This window comes from Vidua chalybeata, chromosome 3 (assembly GCF_026979565.1).
Source record: "Vidua chalybeata isolate OUT-0048 chromosome 3, bVidCha1 merged haplotype, whole genome shotgun sequence".
Classification (NCBI taxonomy): domain Eukaryota; kingdom Metazoa; phylum Chordata; class Aves; order Passeriformes; family Viduidae; genus Vidua; species Vidua chalybeata.
This window is the reverse complement of record NC_071532.1, coordinates 26,995,379-27,022,412: the sequence shown is the minus strand read 5'-3', so window position 1 is coordinate 27,022,412 and position 27,034 is coordinate 26,995,379. Positions and strand designations below refer to the sequence as shown.

The window sequence follows — 27,034 nt, the reverse complement described above, 5'->3', positions numbered from 1 at the left end:
GAGGTCGTCTTTGAAGAGGAATCGTAGAAGTCAGCACTCAAAGCTTCAGAGGCTGCCTGTCTGTACCTGGAGAGTAAATGGGTGAAATGATCATAGCTTAGCTAGGACACCTTTCTGGTAGCATTGTTGTTATTTTTGCAAGTATTAAATGGAAAATCTCAATTTGTTACAAAAAAGTATTCACAAATTGTGCCTAGCCCTTCTTCCTTGCTTCCTTGCTCAGCTGAAGGCACTGAGGTATTAAAAAGCACTGCCCTTTCTCCTCTTCTGTGCTGCTTCTGGTTTTGTGGAATACTCGGAAAGGAAACTGAGGATTGGCAAATAATACCCACCCTACAGGAAAGTCTGTGTTAGGGAGAAGATTACTACAGGGATGGCTAAGAGCTTTTAATGTAATGAAGAAGAAAATAGTCAGTGGAGCTAATACTTGTGGGGAATAAATTCTTCATAGAAAGTTGAGAAATGTTCTTCTGAAAATGGTAAAAGTAATTGTAAAAGCTGAATGGCGTGGCATTTAATTATGTAAGGAACGAAAGAGGCTAAAAAAAATAATAACCTGGTATATCAGAAAGCAATTTAAAATATAAGCTAGGGAAAATGGAATATTTCTGTCACAGTAAGATGAATTCCACCACTGGCTGCATTGATTTCGTGTCTCAAGTTTTGTTCCAAGCAGATCTGTAACTGGAGGGGAATGGGGGTGTGGGAAAGGCATATTTTTGTTCTCTCAGCCTCCCAAACCAACCCATTCCCCTGCTCAGCAAGAATGGTGAGAAAGATATGGATAAAAATACAAACAGGATTTAAGAATTTAATTAGCTCTGATGGTCATCCAATCTCCAGTTGTCTGGTAATTGTCTCTTTCAAAGGGATCATTCGAAGCAGAGCTTCATATGCTTTGTGAATGTCAGTAAACTAAGCTTGTTAGTGTACAGTGCAAAGGCCAAAGCTGAATTCTTGTGGGTATTTGCAGCCTTTAATAAATAGCGTGGCAGCGCTGAGGAGGAATCATTCGTTACACCCACTCACCCTTAAGATGTTTCCTTTCAATTCAGAAATTAATATTCAGTTGAAAAGTTATTATGCATTTTGTGTCTTTCAAAATATTCTTGGCAGTGCATAGGAGTCAGTCTGTAGAGGGGTGGGATGGGTTGGGTTTTTTTTTTCCCACCCACCTTCTGCAGGGAAGATGTGGAGCCAAGAAGTAGCTGTTAGACTTTCAGGTTTGTCAGCTTATTTGTTTGAGGTTGGGGTTTTTTTTTGGTCTCATAGTGCTGTTTCCTGAGCTGTGGAGTTCCAGCTCCATCTTCTTAGGGCCGGGTTGGCATATTAGTGAGAGGTCCAAATGTCAGGTTATCAGGCTGTTGACAAGATCTTGCCATGTCGTGTCCCCAACTCTGCCAAATTGGAACAATTAGGGCTAAAGCTCTTTTTTTTTTTTTTTTAGTGACGGGGGAATTTCTTTTAGGAGAGTGGCTGGTTTGCAGTAATTTTGCAAAGGGAAATTATAATTTGAGGCCTTTTCAAGGAAACAGAGTTGTTTATTGATGTCATTTTTGGCAATGATTTTGTTTGAACAGTTTTAGTCACCTCATAGTTTTAAGTAAGAACCTGAAATTTTGCAAGAGTGTGGGCTTGAAGTATTAAGTATAATGAAAAGAAGGAATGAAATGTGTTGCAGAACTCCTTGTACTGAATGATTGGATGATAAAATGCTGGAGGAAATTGCTTGTAGATAAACGAAAGCCATGCATGGAGGAGGAGGAGGGCAGTCACAATACGGTTCATGCCTGATGAATGCTTCACCAGGTGTTAACTGCTCTGGAAGAGACTTCGTGGTTGTCCTGTAAAAATGGCACTGAAATGATAGACAAAACAGGTGTCAGTACTTCCTAGTGAAATAACAGAAAACAAAATGGAAATTATGAAAGTGCTGCTGTGAAAATGTGTGGTGCTCCTCTGTCTTCAGTACCATATGTGGCTCTGGTCCTCCCTGCCTCTCATTTCACCTCCCCCAGTCCACAAAGTGTTGTAAAAGAGAAGATAAATCCAAAGTATGGGTTGACAAAAAATCACCAGAAGTCCTTTATCTGGAAGGAGAAATGCAGAAATAATGAATGTCACCAAAAAAAAGAGATGGGGAGTGAGCATCTGCTGTCCTTCCAAGGAGCAGGAGATGAGCACAGGAGAGTTGTGAAGGGGAAGACGATGCGTTCTGCAGCAGCTCTGGGGCTCCTGTACTGCCAGCCTGGTTGCTCTCCAAATTCACTAAGGGGAGGACAAGAGGTAGTTATGTGGTAGGAGGTACAGGGGAATTTTCTCCTGGATGGGCCAAGCTGAGCCCTGCTGGAGGGAGCTGGATTACATTCTGCCCAGTGCCAGAGAGCAGGGGCTTGGTGCTGCTGCCAGGGCAGGCACCTCCTGGGTTATACCTGTGGTGTAACTGTCTCCTTTCATGTCAGCACCCATTTGCTTTGTGTGGTGGGGATGAAGCTGACCAGTAGCTCAAGTCAAAGACACTTTAAACATGATCTCACGTTGTACTGTATGTGTTACATGAAGCCTTGGACCCTACACGTGAAAAACTAATAAATTTTGGAATTTGTAATCTATCTGTGGAATAGCATCTCATCTGTAAGATGCCTTGTTTGTCTAAGCCATTTTCTCTGAAAATAAATGTCATGCAATATTCCTGAAGCATTTCAAAGATGCAGAAATGAACACATAAAAATAATTATGCATGCATGGAAAATTTTGTCCTTAGAAAAAAATTTGAATTCCTAGAGTTTTTCTAGGAAGGTGCAAGCAAGAAGCTGCACATGGACCAGGGAAAGGGAACAAATTCATGAGGCTGATGATTAAGGGAGGACTTCCAGCATGTGAGGGGCGACTCTGCTCTGATATAGTTGTGTTAACTGAAGTAATGGTATATGATTGATGGTGATAATTGTGGTACTGGTAACTATTTTGTTGCTGATTTAGCCAGTTGATGTCACAGTCTTTGTTGGTATTGCTTGTTTAATACACATACTCTGTTGGTATTACATTCTTATCTTACAATGGCTAACTTTTCCCTTTCCTGCTCCAAAACTTATTAAACACTGTTTGATCATAACCAAGCAATTCATGCTCTTTGATACTATAATTCTTTTTTTTTCCCTTTGGTATATTCTCAGAATCATGTTTTGGATGCTCTGGTGATCTGCAGGAAGTCTGGGTTCCCAATTGTAACACCTTGGTTAAGTTCTTAAGGTCAGATAATACAGAAGTTAATGCTATTTAAGTAAATCATACAACCACAGAATCCTAGAATGGTTTGGATTGGAAGGGACCATGAAGATCATCCAGTTCCAAGCTGCCTGCCATGGTGTTGTGGGGTGACTTCATGATACTGCATCCCCTGTTGTCTGCTCTGTGCCCAGTCAGGAGTCCTGTACCTTTAAGCTCCAAGTGGGGAGATGTGGGGGAATTCCTCGGAGCGAAGTTTGTGTGCAGCGCTCACAGACTGCCCGGGGTTCTCTGTGCTGTGTTGTCTAGCACAGATAGAGGGAGTCCACCTTTGCTTTTTAGCAGGACACCTCCACTAAACCAGGTTACTCAGAGGTCCATCAGCCTGACCTTGAACACTTCCAGGGATGGGGAAGACACAGATTATCTGGGCAACCTGTTCTGGTGCCTCACCACCCTCACAGAAAAGGATTTCTTCCCAATATCTAATCTAAACCTACTTACTTTCAGTTAGAAACCATTCCCCCTCCCCATCACTAAATTTACTTTGTGAAGGCTCCTGCAGGACTAATTCTGCTTTCATCTATAAATCTTCCTCTCGTGTGTTGCAATAACATGCAAGCACGTGGGAACTTTGAGTTTTCTTTAGTGCAACATTACTGGAAAAAATCCCTGTCTTTGGTATGATGTCTAGAGTTCTACTGCCATCCTCCATTTTGGTCCTGGGAAAATACCTACTTTAACTTGCAGTGTGAAGCTTTGCTGATCAATATGTTACAAGCATAGTAAAGTTCAAGAAATTGCCTCCATTACTATCTTGAGATGAGAAATTGATTCAGCTGCATTCTCTTTCTGCTAATTCATCCTTGCTTTACATTCCCATAAAAGGTATTACATGCTCCTTATTTCCAGCAGCGTCATCAATCCTAATGAAGAGAGAAGACTGAAAATTTATATTGTGTAGATGGGATAGCTGATCTCTGACTTAGCTCTTAATTTGTAAATGTTGCTGTAGGCTTCACTTCTCAGCTTCTCCTTATTGTGCTTTGTTTGTATGCAAAATCTAAGGGCTGGGCTGGAAGCAAAACTGAAGAATATGGTAAAGGAGTATAAAGTTAGATTGCTTTCTAATCTAAACCTCAAAAAATGAGATGGTGGTAAAAATTTGATGGAAATAATTAAAATCTCATTTATAAATTTGATGTACATCTGCAGTGTTTGTTCCTGCATTAATTATGTTGGGACTGTTTTCAGTATTTATCAGCCATCAGTTCTCTACCTCTGGCTCTAAAACGTCCAGAGTTTTACTTTTTAACTGTGTTATTATGTACGAGACCTTTGCACATGTCTGATAATTTCTGTAACCCAGCATAGGTGTGGTATTGTAGCTCTAATGATGAAAGTGATACAGTGGGAAAAGCAGCCAGAACAAATATGGAAAACAGGAAGGGGCTTTTCTGGGTATTGCTGTTGTTGTTTTGCTTAGTGTCCATCAGCCCGGCCTCTTTAGGAAACTACCAGGAATGGTTTGTCTGCACAATATTTTGGCATTTTTAGGCTTAATAGTAGCATCATTTGTTCAGAGCAGATGGATAAATGACAAAGAAAGCAAAACTATATATTGTGACTTCAGTCATGGCTCATGATATAGCAGTTATTTTTTAAATTAAATTTAAGCATATTGGCAGGTTCCTAAATAGCTGTGTTAAACTGAGGTAAAAAACCCCAACATTTTCCCTCTTGGCTCCACTGATGTTAGTCTCAGTTTTTCTCTGTGTGTCTGAATATTTTTTCTTATGAACAAATGGTGCTCAATTTTTAGTCAACTATAAGATTCACTATACCTTTTATAAACCTAGAGGTGTTTAAATAGCAGTGTGAAAACCAAGTCAGATAAAGCATTAAGTAGAGGTGAGTTTATTAAAACCTTTTTCCAACAAAGATTCATGGACTTGCTTAGAAAAGTTGTGAGCAGACAGGATGCAAGTGGGTGATGAATTTATGAATTTGGGCTCACGTTTCTTGCAAGACATGGGTGCACACAGGTTTTAGTTACTGGGGCTCAACATGATAATGTTGTAATCAAAAACTCACTTAGATCCAAGAAAATCCATGTGGTGCTACCAGCACTGACCATCAACTGAGGTGTTCTCTTAAAGAAAGACATTTTAGGCAGGTCAGGCTTTGTGAGGGCTCTGCTGTTTCTCATGGTGCATGCTTTGGTGGGTTGATGTCTGTATTGTGCTCTGCTGTTTTCTGTGGGCTTGCAGGGGTGGATGGAGGGGGAAGCAGAGACTGGTGCTGGGCAGGACAAGGGAGTTGCTTGTGTTCTTCTCCCCCACCTTGCTGGATGACTAAGGGAGGGCACTTGTTCTGTGCAAGGATCTCCTGGACTTCTTGCTGTACGTGGTAGCATCACAGTACTTAGGACCCATTATCAGAGATTTTAAAAGAAAAATTTAAAAAAGTGAATGTAGCATGACAGTGAGAGGAAGTAAATGTTGAGGTTATCTGTGATCATTTCTACATTTTCTTCTTAAGCTTGGAGTGACTTTCCAAACCCCAGCAGAACTCAATGCAGATAAAATGTTTTCCACTGATATCAGTGAGCTGTGAATTGCACCCCAAGTTTCCAGGCCTATTTCACAGAATCACAGAATACCGGAAGGCACCTCAAGGACCATCTGGTCCAGTCCAGAAGACCTTGCATGTTTTTGTTTTACTCTGTAAGGTCCTTGTTACCCCACTCTTCCAGCCTCTTCAGGTGGCTCTACCTGCTGAAGTGTGTGCTGCCCCGTTTAGCTTGGTATCATTGGCAAACCTTATCAGGGTACATTGATTCTGTCTTCCAGAGCACTTACGAATGTATTAAACAAAAGTGGGCTCAGCGTTGGCGGTTTGCACTTGTATCACTTTGCCCTTGGTGAATCCATGCTGGCTTTTCCCAGTCACATGCTTCATCTGATTTGTGATAACCCCCTGCAGGATTTGTTCTGGAACTTTCTCCAGGGACTGAAGTATGGCTGACTTAAGTATGGCTGACAGGCCTATAATTTCTCAGGTCCCTCTTTAAGCTCTTCTTGTGGATAGGGTGGCATTAGCCACCTTCTTTTGGGATGTCCCCCAATCCCCTTGACTTCTCAAAGATCACGTAGAGTAGCCTCGCTGTGATTTCAGCCAACGTTCTTACCACCCTCAGGTGCTGAGGGCCTTCCCTCAAAGCCATCCAGGCAGCAGCATTGACAAAAACATATGTGTTGTTTTCATTTAGGTAATTTAAGATGCCTTGTCTAGATACCTCTTCTGCACTGGGTGACAGCCTGATTGTATCTCCCACATCTTTGACTTTCATTAATCCCTCCCTTCCTGGTTGCTGTACCTGCACTTGTTTGTGTGATACTTGTCATGTAGGTTGCAAGCTCTGGGCCAGCAAATCTCCCTCCTCTCAGGGAGAGCATTCTCTCTCCCTTTGGGTTCTGTCAAAGCAGCATGAGGTGCTGTGAAATCTTTATGGTCCCTGCAATAGAGGCAAGATGTTGTTTTATTTATTGCATCAACATAACCCATTCCTCATTTTGCAGTAGGCGCCAAGTTGACTAAGAATAAAAGATTCACTTACTTGTATTTCAGTCTGTAATTTGAAGGGCTGTGGATGTATCCATCCCAGAGATTTGACAACGAAGCAGTCTTTCACAATCAATAAGGGAAAGGGGTTCTTGGTTGAAAGGAGCTGGAGTGCTGATAGTTGCCCTCTGCCATAGTGACTTAAAAGATAGAGTCACCTGGAGATACTATATTGAATAGAAGTTTGTTTTTTGTTGTGTTGCAATAGGAAGCTCATTGTCACAAATCTGCTCATGCTTCGGAGCAAGCTGGTGCTGGGAGATAGTCACATGTGGGGAAAATCTAATTTCCATTCTTTTGTTTTGTTTAGATACGTCACTTTGAGATCACAGAATGAAAGCAGCATGAAATGTTATGGCAAAGACAGCACAAGAAGATACAAGAATCTCACAAATCCTCAAAAATCAGGTAATGTCAGAGCATCATATGTCCAGTTTTTCGAAGGCTGTCTTGTTTAATAAGTTTCAGTGCCTTTTGACAGTTTTTCAAAAACTGTCTTGACAGTTTTGGGCTTCTGAGTCCCTGTGAGTTTATTCATGGACTTCTCAGATCTGGTTAGTTGTGTGTTGGCTGTGTATCTGGTAGAATATTACTTTGTGTTCCACAGTATGTATGACATAAGAGGTATACACACATATCTTAAAGAACTACTTTGGCTATATTGTCTCATACAAGCAAAAGGACATTAATTTAAGAAAAAAAGAAGCAGCAACCATGGTGGTCAGGTTTTTTTAGCCATTGGATTTGACTTGGCTCCATTGCTAGGCACCAGCATGGCATATTTTAGAGGGATGGACTTTCCAGAGGGTCCTGCAGCTGCATTTCTCAAAACTCTCTCCTTTGGGGGAGACACCGGGCTCAAAATAGCTGTTCTCTCCCCACTGAAAGCTTAGCTGTATGCTATTTTCCACATACTACTACTTGTGCTTGATTTTTTTGATTGTTTATCTCTCTCAGGATGTTTCCTCCTTGCCTGTTTTTGCAAATCCTAGCATATGTTCTTTGACTGTTTTGAAGCATTTCCAGTTACAGAAAAAGGCAGTCGCATTGCACTCTGCAGAGAGTAAACACTACAGAGGTCAGGAAGAAACTGCTTAAGTGCATTACAAGGGTGCTCACCTTAAACTAAACTTGGAGGCTTATCGTGGCTGTGGTCACAGCAATAGCTGATGGATTAATGTTTGAAAATTTCCCCCTCTCCCCCAAATCAACAGCAGTGATCAGAGGTTGTAATGTAGCCACATACAGTAACTGTATGAGGTCTGACCTCTCTGTCCTAAGTTCATTTCATGTTTGCAGAACAGGATCTTGCTGGGGAATAACAAGTGGGTCAGTTCAGTAATAGAAGTAAACTAAAATATGAACCCGAAGACAATTTTGATGTTAGGACATGTTTACTTTCCAGGGAGCGTTTGAGAGTATTGCCCTTGATGTAGGACTCGGCAGAAGGGACAACAATTTGTCTCAACCTAGCCGTCAGTCAGTAAACCCAGGTTGGCTGAAGAGACTTCAAATCAACTTTCACTTGATCTAATATGCAGTAAAGTATCAGCAAATAAAAGAAATAAAACTGCTGTGTTTGTCACAGTAGCGCCTTTAGTTAGTGCTGTCTTTGGTATTCTTTTTAGTCGCTTAGTCATGGAATATGCAATTCAAGTGCCCTTCTGGCCTTAAGTCAAGGCTTGGATTTTATTTTTATTTCTAATCAGTATTGTGAGGAGATCACATAATTTTATGTTTGCCAATTTTATGGAGCAATATGATACCTGCTTCTGTTGCAGTTCTCCAAACCCTTCAGAGTACCTTGAAACAATTCACCAACAGCAAAGATAATCAGATTTGCTGAAGCAACCTTCTTTATTTCTTTTGGACTCAACGGAATTGTATCTTCCTTAAACTAAATTCAGTTAATGGCTTTATTTAGAAATCAGCATTCTCTTTTTGAATAACCAGAATTCTACTAGTTTGGGGGAAAAAACATTTTCATTAAATTACTAGTGCCTTAGAATGCATATTTTACACAGATCAAAACAAGAGGAAGATGTTTCTGTTTGTCTTCCTCCTTTCTTCTCCTCCTTTTCTAGAGACTTTCCTGAGATGATCAACTGTTGTTTTTCCTGTTGGGTTAGTTGGGTTTGGTGTTGGGTATTTTTCTTGGTTGTTTTTTTTTTTTTTTTTTTTTTTTTTTTTTGCTGCCTTTTTTTAACCTTCACTGAAGTAGAGAAATTGCTCGGTTCTCTCAGTGCCATCGTTGTTCTCCCCTCCCCCAAGTCCAATGTGTTTTTTATTAAACTGAATTAGGACATTCTAGTCTCTCTTAAGAGTGGAAATGGGAACAGCTTAAATGAGCAGCCACATGAGACTCAGCAGCCTTTCCAACTGCACTGCAGAAGCTTAGCTGCAAAGAGAATGATAATTTTTGAAGGATTTGTGCAACTGTTGAAGAACTACCAGCATTAATATTAAAAAGCAGCTTATCTGTTTTTCCATTTCCATTTTAAGAGTATATAGCTTTCTTACTATGCTTGCTATAAAAATCAGTCTACTAAATATTTTGCTTCCTTTCAATCCTCTTCCCTTTTGTAATTCCTCTATTTGCATACTTTCTCATATACTGAAGTGGGTTTTTTGTTGTTGGTTTTGCCTAAGAACGTCAGCCTCTGGGTTTGAATGCAGATATGGGCGTGGGTTTGAGATCTCTGCCATTCAAAACCAGACAAAACTGAATTGCAGCAGAAACCATAGGAGCAATTGTATCCAGGATTGGGATGAAAAGGTTTTCATCCCTAAAAACATTTGTCCTTGAGGTAGCTGTCGAAAATTTTTGGTCCTTGAAATCCGTATTGCTACTTCAATGTTTATTCTAACAGAAATAGCCATGAGCCTGATAGCTTCTGACCCTTATTTTCAGTCTCTGCCTCTCTTTATTGCTATATCAGATGTCTTCAGGATTTCTATAGATACTTAAAAACAAAAAAAGTAGGTATTTGAGTTATCATCTCACCTCTCTTTCCCTTTTCCTCTCTGGTGGCTCACCCAACCACTTTCCCTGTCATTGGAAATTATTAATTCTCTTTGACTACTGTGCTGATTTTTTCACAGGCTTACATTCTTTGCCAAGAAAAAAAAAAAAAAGGGAGCAGGGGCTTGAACTCTGGTTGCATAATAAGTTATGAGGGCAAACCTGGTATCTAAACAGGGCACAAGAGCACAGGGGTCTCTGAAATATGCCACTCTTAACGCTCCTAATTCTGTGCCTCTCAGCCTTCCAACCTTACTCTGGTCTGAAGACCTAGGGGCAGCGCCAGCTTCGCACCTGAGAGCTGTGTGCATGCAGTGCAGGTGGCTCTGTTCTTGGGCAGCACTCCCTTACTTTTCAAAGCTGCTCCTCTGGGTGGGGTCACAGTGGTATAGTGGCCAGCTGAAAACCGTGCCTGTCAGTGCCCAGCTTCAAGGCTGGGTTATGGTCAGCCTGTGGCTGGGCTGCCGGTAGCACTGGTGTGAGCAGAATGCAGGCTGTCAGGGAAGGAACTACTGTTTATTCCTGTGTGTGTCCTAAAGGAAATCGGAGAGCAAGATGATGTGAATGATGGCTGTCTTGGTTTAGGACTAGCTTGGCAGGAGATCTGACAGTTCTGAATAACAAAACAGGTCAATAAAAACATTCCCATGAAAAAGGCTAAAAAATTAATTAGAGGAACACTGGTTTGTTTCTATGGAAGCTAAGTAGGAGGAAAAATTAAGTGAAAGAAGGGAAAGGAGAACTTGATTTTGGCTTTCATATTGCCTGAAGTTAAGAATTAAGCTTATATTCCAGTGGCAGTAAGACAGTCACTCAAGAGAGCCCTGTCAGCCTGTGTGACTGTGGGGTGGTCATGCACAATTAAAACACGAGGACACACAGCAATGACACATTTCTGAGCAGGCCTTAGTTGTTACAAAACACAGTTTAGGCTGCTAAGGGTGGTTAACTTTGCTTTAACAGACATTTTACCATCCCAGAGGGAGGGAGGGACACGAGGAGGGTTGGTGCTCAGCAAATGAGTATCTGCTGATGCTGCCACTTGTGAGTGGCTACAGATACTCTGTCCTGCAAAAGCTGGTTGAACATGGAAGGATGTGAGCTTTTTTGCCATCTTATCCAGTCTTCTTTTTTTTCAGGCTAGCTAGTAATTAATCTATAAAAGCATGTAGATTTTTAGCTTAAAGAGACAGCTGAAAAACTTGAAATAAGTTGGACAAACTGTAGGATCCAATTCCCTTTTGATACACAACCATGCAGCCTACTGAGATGGGTTAGATTAGAGCTGTAATAAGTGTACAGTGAGTCTGAGACTATTACAGTGAGTGTAATAACTTTTAGTGAGTCTGCTTCCTTCAGCATTTGCTCTCGTACAGTCTTTTGTCATCCCTCTCCATTAACTCAGTTCTGAAACTGGCTCTGGCTGACATTCAGCCCTGGTTTTACAGCACACACCCAGCCCAACTTTTATGCATCAACTTTTTTCTAGTGGATGTCTTGTTCTGGAATTCATGTGAATTCAAGCAGTTCAATTGTGTGACTGTCATTTGATCTGTAATTTTACTCGAGCTGAAAAATTCTGCGGGTTTTGGCTTCTGTGGTGTGTGATGGAACCAGAAGTGTTTATTTTATAGAACTATCATCTTCTTAGTATTTCACTGCCTGTTGTCTTCTCTAAGATTATAGAATGGCTTGGATTGGAAGAGATCTTAAAGGCCATCTAATTTCAACCCCCCTGCTGTCAGCAGGGACACCTTCCACTAGACCAGGCTGCTCAGAATGCCATCCAACCTGGCCTTACACACTTCTAGGGATGAGACATCCAAAACTTCTCTGGACAATTTGTTCCAGTGCCTCATCACTCTCACAGTAAAGAATTTCTTCCTAGTATATAATCTAAAACTAGTCTCTTTATTTTGAATCCATTCTCCCTTGTCCTGTCACTTTAATTTGAATCCAGCCCCCTTGTCACAGGCTCTCATAAAAAGTGCCTCTCCATCATTCTTGTAGAATCCTTTCAGGTACTGGAAGGCCACAATTAGAACATTCTGAAGCCTTCTCTTCTCCAGGCTGAACAATCCCAATTCTCTCAGCATTTCCTCACAGGAGAGGTGCTCCATCCCTTTAACCATCTCGGTTGCCTCCTCTTGATTCACTCCAACAGGTCCATGTCCTTCCTGTGCTGGGAGCCCCACAGCTGCTTCTGACTCTATGGTGATACAGTTTACAAAGGAGAAAAATTGGATCACCTTTACTGAAGACTGATTATTTTCTTCCCACTTCAAGTTTACCAGAATTATGGCATGCTTCCAGGAGAGCCTATTTGTACTGCCTTTCAGTTACTTGTGTTTGAAGAGGGAGACAGCTGGAGTGTGTAAAGGCATTTCAGCCAGCTTGGTGGGCCCCTGGCTTTCAGTCTGGAGAATGGAGCTGTGCAAGTTGCAGGGGACCTTGTCGAAATGATGAGAAAAGAATTGGAGCAAACCCTTGTCTCTTGTGAAATCAATTGAACTACCATTAGCATGAGTCCAGATTTCATCCATAAATTTAAGTAGAGTATTTCTTTTTCTAGGCAGCCTACAGAAATGTTTCTGTCTGTTGGCATTTGTTTTCATGCTTCTTTGTAATGATTGCATAATTGGGATGTATCTGTAATGTCAGAAATGTAATAGGTTAAGTAGCATAAATGACTGTTAGGAAGAGAAAAAACACAGAACTGCAGAACTGTTGTTGCTTTTAACTCCTACTAGTTCAGTTGTTCAGTTTAACCATTTAGTAGTCAGAGCTGTTGTGATAAATGGCAGTGATGGATGTTTAGGCACCAGTGCTAAACACAAAGGAGAAAAAGCACCCTTTTTTTCCTTTCTCTCAAATGGAAATCATTCAGTATGCTGCTAATGGTTTCTCAGTTGGCCAGAGACTAACTTTGGTGACCCTGAGCCTTAATGATGTCGTGATAGACTCTGGTTTTAATCTGACAAGGAATGTATACTGTTAGGATTTTGTTAAAGCTGATAGCAAATGCTGTGTATACAGCATCAAGCCCTTGAGTTTAAGCCTTTAGTTCAAGTACTAAAAAAACATTTGGTATCTAAGGGACTGGTTGATTACTGATTATGCTTTTATCAATGTGTGTATCTGGGTTTTTTTCTGTTACCTGAAGGTAGGATAACAATGCTTTTAAACATTTGCATTTTTTTCTCTCCAGATCAGTGATGCCTTTGAAAGGAATGTTTTCATCTTTCTTTTATTTTTATTTTGGGGGAGGGAAGATGGATGTTTGAAAACAATGCAATTTTTTTCAAATGTGATTCTCACAGTGACTGAACTTTTCAGTCCTTTTGTGACTTGATTGGTATTTTAATGTAATATCCTCTTATATTTTTTTAAGCTTTTTACAAATGTACATTTCTGTATGACTCTGATGATAACTCCATAACCTACCTGACAGCAGCATGTCCCACCTCTCACACCAGAGCTGAGTTGAGGATGCTAGAGCTGCTGGAGAGGAAATGTTAATGAACCTTTTTTTTTTTTTTTTTTTTTTTATTATTATTCTGAGAGGGGGAAAGAGAGGCGTCTGTGCTAATGCCACAGATATAAAACCTCTTGACTGCTTTCCAGTGTCCTGCGACCTGTGACAGGTAACCCCCAGGTGAAAGGGTGCAGTAAGTGGAATTTGGCACATGCCCAAGAGACAGCACTTTCTGTGGTGACTACAGCATTAGCTATGGCTGCTGGTGCAGTCCACAGCATCTGCCACCATGGTGCTCCTGCCTGTGGGAAGAGAAGGGCTCAGGGGCTTGGTTAGCCCCTTGATACATTTTTGTAATGAAATCAGGCTATTTGCTACCTTAAGTCTCTTACTGTCCTTACTCCTGGAATTCTTGTGGTGTTTTAATTGTTTCCTGGAGACATTTGTTCTCCCTCACTGGTTTGTATTGTTTCTTGTCCTTTGACTAATACTTGTCACTTCAGAGGCAACAAAAGGAGGACCAAACTCAAGGAGCAGCTCTGTTAATAGGTGAAATGGGACATAGCTCCTATGCAAAAGGTGTACCTATAGATCCAGTAGTACTGTTTTTATGGGAAGATGTGTTCTGAGCATCTTGACTGAGCTTCCTAAACTTGGCAGGCATAAAAGGAGATGCACATTCCCTCTCTTCCTCTAAACGTTGATGGCCTTTCAGTGTGAAGCACCATACAGTGTTTATTTTTATGCCCTTTTAATGTTTTGTGGAGGGTTTGTTTAGTTTCCCTTCATAATTTTTAGTAGGAAATCTTTAAAGTTGGGTCATGGATGAAAAACCCTGTTGGCAGCCTGACTATTCATTGTTGACTCCTATCTTTTTAATTGTTCATCTGCAAAAATCTGAAAGGGAGTGTGTTCAGAGAAACTGTGAAGCAATGTATATTTCTGGAAAGGGAAAATAAACTTGCAATTATTCTCAGCTATTATTTGTCACGTGAAGATGTTACATACTAATGGTTGCAGATGGTTTACACAAAAACTATACACACTGCAAACGCTCTTCATTGGGAGCTATGGGTTTCTCTTATACATTATGCTAAAAGGGAAAAGGGTTTTTTTTCTGCCTGCAGCTATGTATTACCCTTATTTGCTGTTGCTAGCACAAACTCTCCTTAATATGCATCCGTCAATGGTTAAAATTTTCTCCATCGATGACTTCACATTCATCCACATAGCTGGAGGATTCTTCTAAGGTTAGAAAGGTAAGGACATCAGTGTGCAGGAGTCTTTGTTGGAGAGCACTGCATTTAGAAAATCAGATATGAAGGAGGCAGAGTTAAGGTTTAGGTTTAATATTTCTGTGTTCTTGTTCAAGTTCAGGATCTGCTTTTATTTTAAAATGTATTTATGAGTGCATAAGCATTTTGTACCTCTGTGCATATGTGTGACTGTAGACACAGAGATTGCTTCATATTGTGGAGTAGTAAAACAATCCTATCATGTGGTTATGTATTTTTTATTCTTCAAAAACAGTACAGACATCTGTAAAACATTATTTGAGTTACAGTTTATACAGTAAAATTTATAAAAGGCTGCATTCAGTATAAATTTGTCTGTTAAAATCATGCAACACAAAGAAGGAAGGATGAGAAGGTAGAACAGAAGTCGGAGTTCAGCATTCCTGATGTAAGGTGACTGGTCAGAAAAGATTTCAATTGACTGGTTTGGTCTTAGCAGATGTACTCCAGGTCAGTCAACCTCATCTGCATCCCTGGAAAGGTGACGAAACAGCTCATCCTGGATGTCAGCTCTAAGGGTGTGGAGGAAAAGAAGGTTATCAGGAGTAGTCAACACAGATTCACCAAGGAGAAATAATACCTTGAGCTATCTGATAGACTTCTGTGATGGAATATCTGGCTGTGACAGTAAATGAGGGGAGAGCAGTGCCTGCCTTGACTTCAGCAAGGCTTTTGACACTGTCTCCTATAGCATCCTCATAGGTAAGCTCAGGAAGTCTGGGTTATATGAGTGAGGTGGATTGAGAACTGGCTGGGATGGTCTCAGACTTGTGGACAGTGGTGCAGAGTCTGACTGCAGGCCCATTGCTAGTGGTGTTCCCTAGGGGCCAATACTGGGTCCAGCCTTGTTCAACTTATTTCTCACTGATCTGGATGAAGGGACAGAATGTACTCTCAGCAAGTTTGTTCCTGATACAGAGCTGGGAGGAGTGTCTGATTTGTCAGAAGCTTGGGTAGCTATTCAGCAAGAGCTGCACAGGCTGGAGAGTTGAGTGGAGAGATCAATGAAGTTCCATGAGGGCAGGTGCAGGGTGCAGCACCTGTGGAAGAATAACCCCCTAAAACAACACAGGGGGCTCAGCTGCTGGAAAGCAGCTCTGTGGAGAATGACCTGGGAGTCCTGGTGTACAATGAGCTGTCCATGAGCCAGCAGTGCCCTTAATGTCAAGGAGGCCAAAGGTATCCAGGGGAGCACGAGGAGGATCATTGCCAGCAGGTCAAGAGAGGTGATCCTGGCTCTATTTTGCCCTAATGGGGCCTCATCTGAAGTGCTGTGTCCAATTCTGGGCTCTCTAGTTCAATAAAGGCATAGAACTACTGGAAAGAGTTTAGTAGAGGGTTGTGGAGGTGATAAAGGGACTGGAACATCTCTTATGAGGAGAGAGAGGCTGATTGACCTGGAGAAGAGAAAACGGTATTTTATCAGTGCATAGAAATATCTTAAGGGCAGGTGTCAAGAGGATGGAAGCAGGTTCTTTTCATTGGTGCCCAGCAACAGAACAAGGGGCAGTGGGTACAAACTGAAACACAGAAGTTCCATCTAAATATGATCCATCCATCCTTACTTTGAGGGTGTCAGAGCACTGGAACAGGTTGCACAGAGAGGCTATGGAGTCTCCTCCTTTAGAGATGTGCACAGGTGAACCTGCTTTAGAAGGGGTTTGCAGAGATGATCTGCAGAGGTTACCTCCAACCCCGACCATTCTGTGGTTTTGTGAGTCTGTGACTTGCCTTGATAGTCAGCTGTCTGACTAAAACTAGTCATGAAGCACAGTGTATGGCTGACTAAAACTGCTTGAATGTTTATATTCTTTATGGGAACAGACAGTTTTGAAGAATAAGCTGTTATTGGTTTGGCAGAATGATTTTATCGGAGCACTAGAGGAGAGGCAGGATAATAGGATGAGATGAAGTAATCTTAACTGCTCTGAAATAGCCCAGCTGCTACAATTTTGCATCTGATTATGTATTTCAAATGAGAAGATTTTACAGTTTCCTTTGAGGCAATAACAATAACAGTTTATGGAAAGAGCCAGCACTTACCTTGTCTTTCTCTTACTCTGCAGGTGCTTGGCATACTAAACTTACTGATCTGTGTAGGATTTGTGCTGTGGTCCATTCATTGAAGATGTGAAACAACATCAAGTCTGAGGTTGGAATTACTGACAGACTGGAGGAAATTTTAGTCCTTGTGATGCACATGGACATGCTGAATTATAAGTAATTCTAGCTTCTTCTCCCCTTCCCTCCCTTCCCCTCACTCAGCTATCTCAGGGTTCATAGAGATTTCAATGGTTTGTGTGCCTGTAAGTTTGGAACAGAAGTGACCAAAAATGGGGGACCAGCAATTGTATAAAACTAATCATACTGCCAACAACAATGAGAACTTGTACTACGAACAACACCAAATGAACTCCCTTCCATCTCTAAATCATAGCTATGGGACATCTGTTATGGATGCTCCTCAGGCGTCCCCCCTCTCCCCTCCATTTCCTCAAGATTCAAGGGGCAGTATAGCTTTGCCTGTAGGTTCAAAAAGTCTTGGGTCGATGGATACATCTAGACAAACCAGTTGGACACATTCTGGCTCAGGTAACCATGTCCCAGCGAGGAACAGTTTGAATAATCAAAGCGCAACGTGGAGCCCCCTCGGGCAGGGGGAGTCCCATGACGGATACCAATATTCTTACCCGCAACCCAGTGAAAACCGATCGCAAAAAATTACCAGTGGGGTCCTGCACAAATTGGACTCCTTTACACAAGTATTTGCTAACCAAAATCTGAGAATTCAAGTCAACAACATGGCTCAGGTTCTGCACACCGAGTCTTCGATGGTGGATAATTCCGGTGACAGTGCGCTCAGGCAGCTGCTGTCTCAGAAGCCGGCGGTTGAGCAACAATCCGTAGCTTCCACCATACAAAGATACCAACCAGTGCCACAGCAAACACACCAGAATTTTGCAAGCACACAGCAAAAGCAACAAATGCAAGTCATGCAGCACCAACAGTTGTACTACGACTACCAGCAGCACTTATCACAGATGCAGATGCATTCTGCGTTCCAGCAGGGACAGGCACACGTTCCGCAAATGCAGTCCCAGCAGCTCCTACCGCAACAGATGCAGCACTTGCAGCAGCCTCAGTACTACGCTCAGCCCCAGCAGGGACACCAGCGGCTCTCGATCCAGGAGATCCAGCAGCAGCCTCCAGCTCGGCAGCAGCGGCAGTGTCCAGTGCAGATCGCTCAGTATTACCAAACACAACCTGTCATGCAGCAGTTACAGCAGCAGCAGATGCAATTGCCACTTCCTCCGTATCACAGGGAACCCGATCCAAAGACTATGCATGAGCCACACCAGTACTCTCAGGATCCCGGTCATCCTGTGCAGCTTATCCAGTTGGGAGCAGTGCCTCAGTATTGCTTCCAAGATCCCCATGAACAGTACAGGCACTTGTACCCCCAGAGTTTACTGCAGCAGCAGCAGCAAGATCAGCAGAAGCAGTACCTGAGTGAGAACAGAGTGCCGTCCCTGAACTCCCACATTGGCCTCACTCCACCAGACACCGCTGAGGATCCCACACGGCACGAGATTAATTCTGTAGGTAATGCTGTCCCTCATCGAACTCTTTTGCCACCCTCGGGAATTCATCTGAACAACAAAAGCTCTCAGCAAGACTCTCCCAGCACCACGTGGCCTCAGGTAGGTGGTATTTTAGATCCATGCCCAGCCAGATTTGTTTGCAGAAGAGAAGCAAAGTGTGGAAATTAAACAGTTTGGGCAGAGGCAGAAGGTTAGGATGTGAGCTGTGGGCATCTCTGGGATAGGGAACTATTGGGAAACTTCAGTACCAAACTTCGGTCTACAGCTCAGGGTTGGCTTTGGGCCAGGCTGTCTGCAGCACAGAACTGTTGCTGAGAGGCTGGTGCTTTCCTGTGAGAGGCATTGGGAAGTTCTGCCTCAATTTCTGGGAAGGAGGGACCCAGTTAGACCAAGCCTTCTTGCTAATTTTTCAACACTGCAAGCTCAGTTGTTCAGGAGCAGTTAGTCAACTCGGTTTCCAAAAGTAGTGCTTCTGGATCAAAGCAAAGGCTTCAAACAGCAGGTGAGTGAAGAAGACTTGAACTAGCAGTGCTCACAGGGGCAGATTTGATGTCTGACTCTCAACTCAGAGGCTTTTTAATAGTAGTAACATTGTATGTAAAATGCAGACATAATGCTGTGAGTACCTTCATTTACACAATATTTTCTGAAAAATTATTTTCTCAACTTTTCCCCCTCTTTTCCATTCTCCTGTTTTGATAGCAGGTGCAACTGTCAGATGGCAGACTGCAGCCACTGTCCCCAGAACAAAGGTATTTTTAAAAGATTCTTTTTGTCTTTGTAATAAAACATGAGAAATGCAAAGGAGATCTGTATTTACAGGGAAAAGCATACAGTCTGGGTATGTAGTAATTGCTGCTCTTCTAGAAACACCTTTAGTTTTGTGCTTTCTGATTTTAAAGCTATGGGGGATTTCCAGCATCCCCCCTATAGCAATAGACTCAAATAAATACTTTCTTTATAGTAAAAAAAAAGAAAAAGAAAGAAAACCAAAAGCGTGGGAGGTCCAGTGTTGCATTTATAAGAAAAGGGATGCTGTATGGTCTGGATTTGCATCTTTGGCAGCAGAGATCTTCTGTTTGTTTCTTAAGGTTGCACCTCTGAAGGATCAAGGTGTCTGTCAGAGTGGTTTCCTACCATAAATTAGAGGCAATGTGTCCAAGTACTTGTTAATTGCTGTCACAAGTGGGGAAATGCAGGTCTGTCATGGTAGATCTCATGGGTCTCAGATCTTTTGTATTGATGAGCATGTCCTGCTCAAAACTTTCCTTTTCCCCATCTTGGGAGCAGCTGATCTAGGTGATTTGCCATGTATTCCACAGCAGTCACCACGTACTTACTTGTGACTTCATTACCATCTAGCTGTGAAATTTTATTAACTTCCTTGATTAAAAAAGCTCCCTCCACAAAAAAGGGAACATGCCAAACTAATGTTTTTTCTTCTGTTCCATGCTTTAAAAAAATGAAAATAAAAATAGTGGCCAGAACAGAGAAACACTTCCTGAGAGAGCTGATGCGAAGAACAAGCTAATGTGTTCAATATGCTTGAAGGAGTTTAAGAGTTTGCCTGCTCTAAATGGTCACATGAGGTCACACGGAGGAGTAAGAGCATCTCCTAACTTCAAACAGGTAGCAGTTCATTTGACTTCAGTATTTGGCACAGTCCTTTTGTGTTGATGTTTGCTTGCTTTGCCATGCTTTGCTTTGCTGTCAAAACTTGTTCTTCTCAGCACTGTTTTGTTATGTCATACCCCATGGAAGTAGAAATGCAGATAATTCTGTTAGTTTGTAGGCCAGAAGTCTTGTTTTGAAGACAGAGGCAGTGGTGGAGGACAGATTAGTGTTTGTCCTTCTCTGTTTCTCTGCACATTACAGAACACCCTACCAAGTCACGTCAGGAATGTTTCATTTTTTTCCTCCTCATGTTTGTTTATTATATTAGAAATACCAGGAACATCAAGTCTTCCTTATTTTCATTTTAACTACTTGGATGACTAAGGAATATTTATTGGAGGCCTTCCCAGGCTTTAACTGGAGGAGCAGAATTGTTCAGTCTTTGACAGCTTTCTTCCAAAGTGTTTTAGTTGTAATAGGTATCAACAAATTCCAAACCAAAAATGTGTTTGAGTTGTTCTGCATAAAAATAACTTGCCCTGTCAGTCAGTCTTTATCCTGATATTTTAGAAATTCTATCATAACAGGGAATACCATAGGAGGGCAAAGAGCTACCAGAGTTCCAGAGTTTATGTTTTTGTTTTTAGTTGGGTGATGGAAAATTCTGTGTTTGTAGTGATAAAAAGAGACACGTTTGTCTCCCCTCCTGCAAGTTACCTGGTAAAGATGCTTCAGGTGATTATTTGTCACCAAGACTGAATCCTATGTAGAAGTCACAAGTAACCTGCTGACTTCATTTGAGGCAAAGAAAGAGTCCCAGGAAGGAACACTGTTGTGTGTTTTGTAACCCTGGCCACTTCTTTTCAGCCATGGTGCACACGTTGCGTAGTGCATTGATCCAGAAGCAGCGCTCCCTCACTCGGGCTGAAAGCCTTTAATTGTCTGTGCAGGATGAAGGAGAGAAACCACCACAGCAGCCGCTGTCTAAAGAGGTGGATGGCCTCGCGCCCATCGTCATGCCAGTGTCTGTCCCTGTAAAGCTTCTGTCACCTGAGCCCAGCACGCAGCCCTCTGCCAGCACTGCCACAGTCACAGACAAGTCTGCCAACTCTGTGTCAGATGACGAGATGCCCGTTCTCGTGAAGATGACTTACTCTCCACCGTGCAGTCCAAAAGTGGCCAACCCCTGCTCATCCTCTGTGAGTGCTGTGTTTCTTGCCACTAACTGTCCTGTGCTTGTTAAATCCCTTTGCTTGTAGTGCTGCTACTTTCTAAAATATCTGTATTTTAGAATATTTTCTGGAATCTTTATGATTCCTAATAAATAAAAAAAGTCCTGTAGCATCAGAGAATTTCTTCCTCAATCATTTGAAAATACTAATTTTCCTTTGCTGAGGAATCAAGATCTCAGTTGAAAACAAATAATTTGAAATTGGAATGTGATATTCTTTCATCCCACTAGAACAAAGGGATTTACTATCTTTTTACTGGTTTTGTTTTTTCCTTTTCAGGCTGCTTCATTGTTACGTTACTGCTTAAAATTGGCAGTTTTATTTCTTCCTGTTTTCTGAAGTCAGATATATGTGCTTCTCATTTCAGCCAAAGCGAGAACAGTGCTTAGAGTGTGTGCTCTAAGCAATATGAAACTTCGAGTTCTGCAGTGAAGTAATTTTTCCCTTTCGCCCTGCATGCAGCAGCTCTAAGGGTTAATCACTGGGATTTCTGATACAGGAAAAATAGCTCTGCTTAGTGCTTACATTTCACTTATAAAACTAAAATGGTCAGGCAGCACAAGGAATTGATGAGTGCTTGAATGAGATGTGAGAATGCTCATTATTATTTTTCTGAAGGAGTCCTGGAGCAAGCAATATTTATTTTGTGTTCTGGTGTAGAAATGGATTCTGCTCATTCCTTCAAATCCATTTTGGCAGACTATGCCATGATAAGGGATTACTGGGGAGTATAAGTACTGTATAGTATTATCTGTACAATGCAGAGAAATATCCTTGTGATATTTTTGATTTTCCTTCTCCATGTGAGGCTGATGGACAAATGAGGAATCAATATTATACCAGCATGCGTGACTCTTTACAATATTAATTCCTGACTCTTCATTCAGACATAGCCACTAATTTTAAATATATATAATATATACATGTATATATAAAATCTTTCCTCTCTTCCTTTAAGACACAGGTTTTACATATAAACTTCCACTTTACTGTGAAAGCTGTCATTTCGCAATACTTAGTAACTCAGCAGTAGAATTCTTCATTTCTATTTCTAGTTCTGCTAAAGAATAGGGATAGTCTTTTTTGAAACCTCAAGTTCTGAGTGGGAGATCTTCTCTAGAGACACCAGAGTAGGTGGCTTGGACTTGTGTATTTCTGCAACATATATAAAGTGACTGTGATTAAATCTGCCAGTGTTTGGCGAAATGCACATTCATTCTCTCAAAATTATGCTTGTGGTCTTTGTTATTGCCCAAGCAAACCAAATTCACGCAGTTCCCTCTCTGGACCCTATCTTTTATATAAGCAGTAGCATTGGAAACATTAAAAGATCAAGAGATCCACAGTTTCCTCCTCTTCTGTAAAGAGATTGTGCCATTGGAGAGAGATTTTTTGTAATATTAAAGAACTGAAGCTGTGTTGCATTTATTTATGCTGTGCTTTGAGCTGTCCAGAAAAGCTCCCACAAAACTCACGGAATCAGTAAAATGAAACAGCGAAAAGGAACTAAACATTCAGCAAGGCTACAGGATGGTGAGCTGAGATTAGCAGTCAAGTGAGGTCCATCAGGATCTGTCCAGAGTGGATCTATCAGGATGCAGCAGCACGGCCCAAAAGTATGCATTCTGTCTTAGATAATCGGAATCAGTTACTAGAACTTCAGAAAAGTAGGGTGTTTTTTCAGGGGCGGTTGTGCACTGAGAGCCCATCGACACCACTGTCTCCTTTTCTGTTCCATGTGACCTTTTTTGAAAGCGGTTGGCATAGGTATGCTCTAGGTGAAGCAGTGTAGGAGGTGGAGGTGTTAAGGATTTCTAAGATGTTGCATTGGTTTGCTTTACACTTGTGAGAAAGGAGTACCAGCTCTTTCACACTTGGAGAGCAGAACAAAATGAGCCCTTAATCAAAGACATGGCCTTCTGGGTCTCCTTTTTTTAGGTTTTGGGTTGTTTGGATTTTTTTCCCTTGAATTTAGGGGTTTTCCACCTTCCTCCTTTATGAACACTAAATGTTCACCATCTTGATGGACTTTATCTGTCACAGGTAGCTTTCACTGTTCCAAATGTCCATTATCAAAAAAATCCTCTGCAAAGCTGCATTTTCTTCCCTGCAGAAACAAAACTCTTCCAAAACTAAATTTTTTTTACAGAGAAAAAAATGTCAACAGCTGTTGGAGAGGATGCAGCCATGATCTAACAAAGGGGACAGGACCTCTGTAATCAAAAACATTTCCTCAAGCTGGAACTTATTAACATAAGGGATAAAGGGTGACAGTGCTAATGCTTGTTTAACATTATTTTTATTGGGTGAATGTGATTCTCAAGAACCACCCATGGTATAAAATGCATGTTGTCCAAACATACATTGTAGTAATTTGCTTTACGTAGTAGTAGAATTTACCAGATGATGCAGACATTCTGGAGTAACGCTGTCAGAATTTTCTTCTGCTTCCCAGATTTATTCTAAAGTTGGCCTAGTACCTAGCCCAAGTACCTAAAAGCAGTACATTTAATAATACTGTATTCATCTACCTGCTTCTGTGTGTTCTTAAAGCAACAACCTGAGGACCTGTTTCTTCCTACCTTATCCCCACTCCCCCAAGAAATCCAGATTCCAGGTTTGCATAAATTCTGTGCCTACTGCTTCTGTATACTCTACAGATTTGCTATTAAATTGTTTTTAACATTCAAATTCTAGAAGTCTGGGCATGTTAGCAGTGTGTGAATTTCTCAAGTGGTCATCTACTACCCTTTTTTCTCCAAGGAAAGAGGAGAGAATTAAGTTCAAGATTTGTTGCAGCTGGACTGTAATCAAGCTGATGGGAATGTAGTGATAAGAGGCAAAGAATTTGAATTTATTACATTTTTCTTCCTTTCCTGCTGCTGAGTACTGCAGTAATTTCACTGAGCTCATGTGTCCTTCTGGTCTCACTAAAAAATGCATTAGAAAACCTCTTATGTAAAGTTTCTAGTAAATTGTGCCTGGATAATGAGGTATCTCCCACCAGCCTGTGTGTGTGTTCAGTGCAATTAGAAGTGCCCAGAGTGTCTGGGTAGTGACAAAGAAGGGTGTGGGAAACTCATGGTCTGGGAGAGGAGCTCTCTGCATTTTCATAAGTTGCCAGCAACCTTTCCATGTCTGTCTCTGTAGCTCAGCCCTACCTTGACCCAGAGGGCTTGCTGCTGAAGGTGAAGGGTAATTTGTATTGGTTTTTCTCACCCCCTTGAGGTTTCTGTGTAGTGCCAGGTACTGTACTGCACAGAGTTATTATAGTGGTACCTGAATAACTGCCTGGTGGTAACAGCTTTTCTGTGGCCATTGCCCAAAGCTGTAGAGGATTATGTGCAAACCACATTTAAGCGTGCCTGAATGATAAGATTCTCTGTGTTTTCATTTAGGAAACTAGCAAAAAGCCTCATCCAAGTGCTGTAAAATCAGAAGAAAACTTCAAACCATTGCAGGACAAGAAGAAGTATCGGCACAGACCCGAACCTCTCTTCATACCTCCTCCTTCCTTCAACCTCAGCATGTCCCACTCCGGTGCCACTCTGTACCAGAGCCAGCTTCGCTCTCCCCGTGTTCTGGGAGATCACCTGCTGGACCGGACACACGAGCTGCCCCCCTACACTCCGCCGCCGATGCTCAGTCCTGTCCGGCAAGGGTCTGGTCTCTTCAGCAGTGTTCTCACCTCTCACAGCACATCACATGCGCAGCTGCCCCTTACTCCACTGACACCCACTCCACGGGTGCTCCTGTGTCGCTCTAGTAAGTATTGCATTTACAGAGCAGCAGTACAAAGAAGGGACCACTGTCCTCTCTTCTCCTGTCACCACATTGATGGGTTTTGTGTGTGCTCACATGCATGGCCAGTTCTGCTGCTTCCTGGGAAAAGTCCATTTTAGTGGCAGTTTTGCCTTGGATTTTGCAAAGTTAAGGCATAAAGGGAATAGGGGATCTGCCAGTAAGGCTGTAATCATTCCATGTGGTCTGCCTCAAGAAAGGATTACCTTGCCTCTCATTACATCTGGGCCTTCTGAAGTGGAAGAAAAAGACCTAGTTTGAGACATGGGGTTCATGTGAAGTTTTTGTTGTTCACTGCTTCACAAGAAAAGGTGTGTAATCACTCAGAGCAGTAGAAACCTCTGCAAGTTCAGACATTTCTATTACCTATAAAAAGTTAGACTGATTCTAAATATTGATAAAGGGTCGTTTTTGCATCATAGACTGGAGTAATGTTGGTGTTAGTAGGGAGGTGGTACTGCAGCCTGGGAGGGTCACCAGCAGCAAAACAGCGATACTCAAATTCCAATCTCCGTTTCAGATAGTATTGATGGAAGTGTCATTCCGGTGACGCCTGGGCCTGGAGAACAGACTGTTGAACCGTAAGAAAAACAATATTTTTTGTCACCGCTTTTGTAGATTAACTCCAACCTAGAGTCCCTGGCCTGAAGTGTTTTGAACCAGGCAAGAAGTATTCAACTGCTTGAAATCATTTTGGGCTGGATGCATTTAATGTTTCTGTGCATGGTGGCTAAGGACATTTGGAGCAAAGTGGCTGTGGAAAATTTAGGGGTCATGGCTCAAAGTTAGTGATGGCTGGGAAGAGTCCTGTGAGGAAAATCTGCCAGTCCAGTATTCTTGCTTTTGTAAATATATATTATAAGAGAGGAGCTTTGGAGTGGTGGTGTTACCTGATAGGTTCCCCATGGCAAAGTGCAAACAGGGTTGTCCCTCAGCAGTAACGGCTCTTTTTGCTCTCTGCTGAAGAGTACCATTCTCTGTGGAACAGAAATTTGCCGTTTCTGATGTCTAGCCTCTTTGCTAGTCATGCATATAAATTAGCTTGGGTTGTCCCTAAGGTATGATGTCTCAGTATGGCTTAAATTGTATATTGAAATTTTTGTTTTTCCCTAAGAGATCAGTTCTCTCTAGTATTCAAAATACTTATCCCACTGGGAGTAAAGCATTGCGTAAATCTGTCTGACACAATTTCCTGCCACTTCAATGCAATAAAAGTTTTTTTAGCATTCATTTGTTGGAAATAAAGTGAACACTAATCTGACTTTTATATTTTATTTAAAAATAAGTAATATAACATAACATAATATAAATTTTGTATTTTCTACACATTGTGTAGTTGAATACTTATTTATTTATTCTTCTCTATAGGCGAATCAATATTGGGTCCAGGTTCCAGGCTGACATTCCTGAGTTGCAAGACAGATTGCTAATGGAAAAAGATGTGCACAAGGCTACTTTGGTTTGGAAACCATGGCCAGAACTGGAGAACAAAGTCTTCCAACAAAGAGGTATAATGACTTGCCATTTTAGAAGTTCCTACGTCAGCCTGTGCCTGTTGAAGAAATATGCATTGATTTCTCGTGCCTGTACTGAACAAAACGTTCAAGTGAATATTAATTGCTGGGAGTGCAGAGCAAGAGACTAGAACTACATGGTATAGGTGCAGAGCAACAGCATTAAATGGTGGCACTTAAAGGGAAGTCTGGTTGAACGGTTTTCTGGCAGCCAAGGGGGAAAGGTCATTGCTGGGAAGTTGGGTACTGAACTGCCTGGTAAAAGCAGCTGAGAGGCAGCTGATGTATCCTGGGCCTGTCTTGTGACCACAGCTGAGGGAAATTTGGCAGGCTTGGGTTTTACCAGTCCTGAGCAGAATTTTTTTGTGCTTCTAACATGGTTCATTCTGTTTCTCCGCCCTGGCTGGAGCCTTCTTGGCACAGCAACGTCACTGGTGTGTGCAAGTCATTGCCTCACAGGCAGATCTCTGGCTCTGGAGTAGCCTGTCCCATCCCAAGGATGTGCTCCGTTACATCCTCTCCTCAGTGATCCTAAAACAAGTAGCTGAGATGTTGAGGAGAAAAAGTGTGAAAGAATCTGCTGCCCTGAACTATGTAGTCTTTGAGGGGCATTACAGAATCCTTGGC

General features: G+C 41.8%; 1 protein-coding gene across 4 annotated transcripts in view; it reads left to right on the top strand.

Annotated features, from left to right (window-relative positions):
* The window catches only part of TRERF1 (transcriptional regulating factor 1), a 99,887-nt gene that overhangs the window by 61,626 nt on the left and 11,227 nt on the right, over positions 1–27,034 (top strand). The window contains exons 3-10 of one of the 4 annotated variants that reach the window (XM_053938030.1): positions 7,163–7,260; positions 16,711–18,345; positions 18,952–18,998; positions 19,725–19,875; positions 20,811–21,059; positions 24,491–24,857; positions 25,414–25,474; positions 26,262–26,401. In XM_053938030.1, coding sequence (XP_053794005.1) covers positions 16,978–18,345; positions 18,952–18,998; positions 19,725–19,875; positions 20,811–21,059; positions 24,491–24,857; positions 25,414–25,474; positions 26,262–26,401 — 2,383 coding nt within the window. In that variant the 5' untranslated portion in view covers positions 7,163–7,260; positions 16,711–16,977. Of the gene's footprint in view, positions 1–7,162; positions 7,261–16,710; positions 18,346–18,948; positions 18,999–19,724; positions 19,876–20,810; positions 21,060–24,490; positions 24,858–25,413; positions 25,475–26,261; positions 26,402–27,034 lie in introns of all 4 variants that reach the window. The other 3 variants (XM_053938029.1, XM_053938032.1, XM_053938031.1) reach the window with 3 other exon arrangements.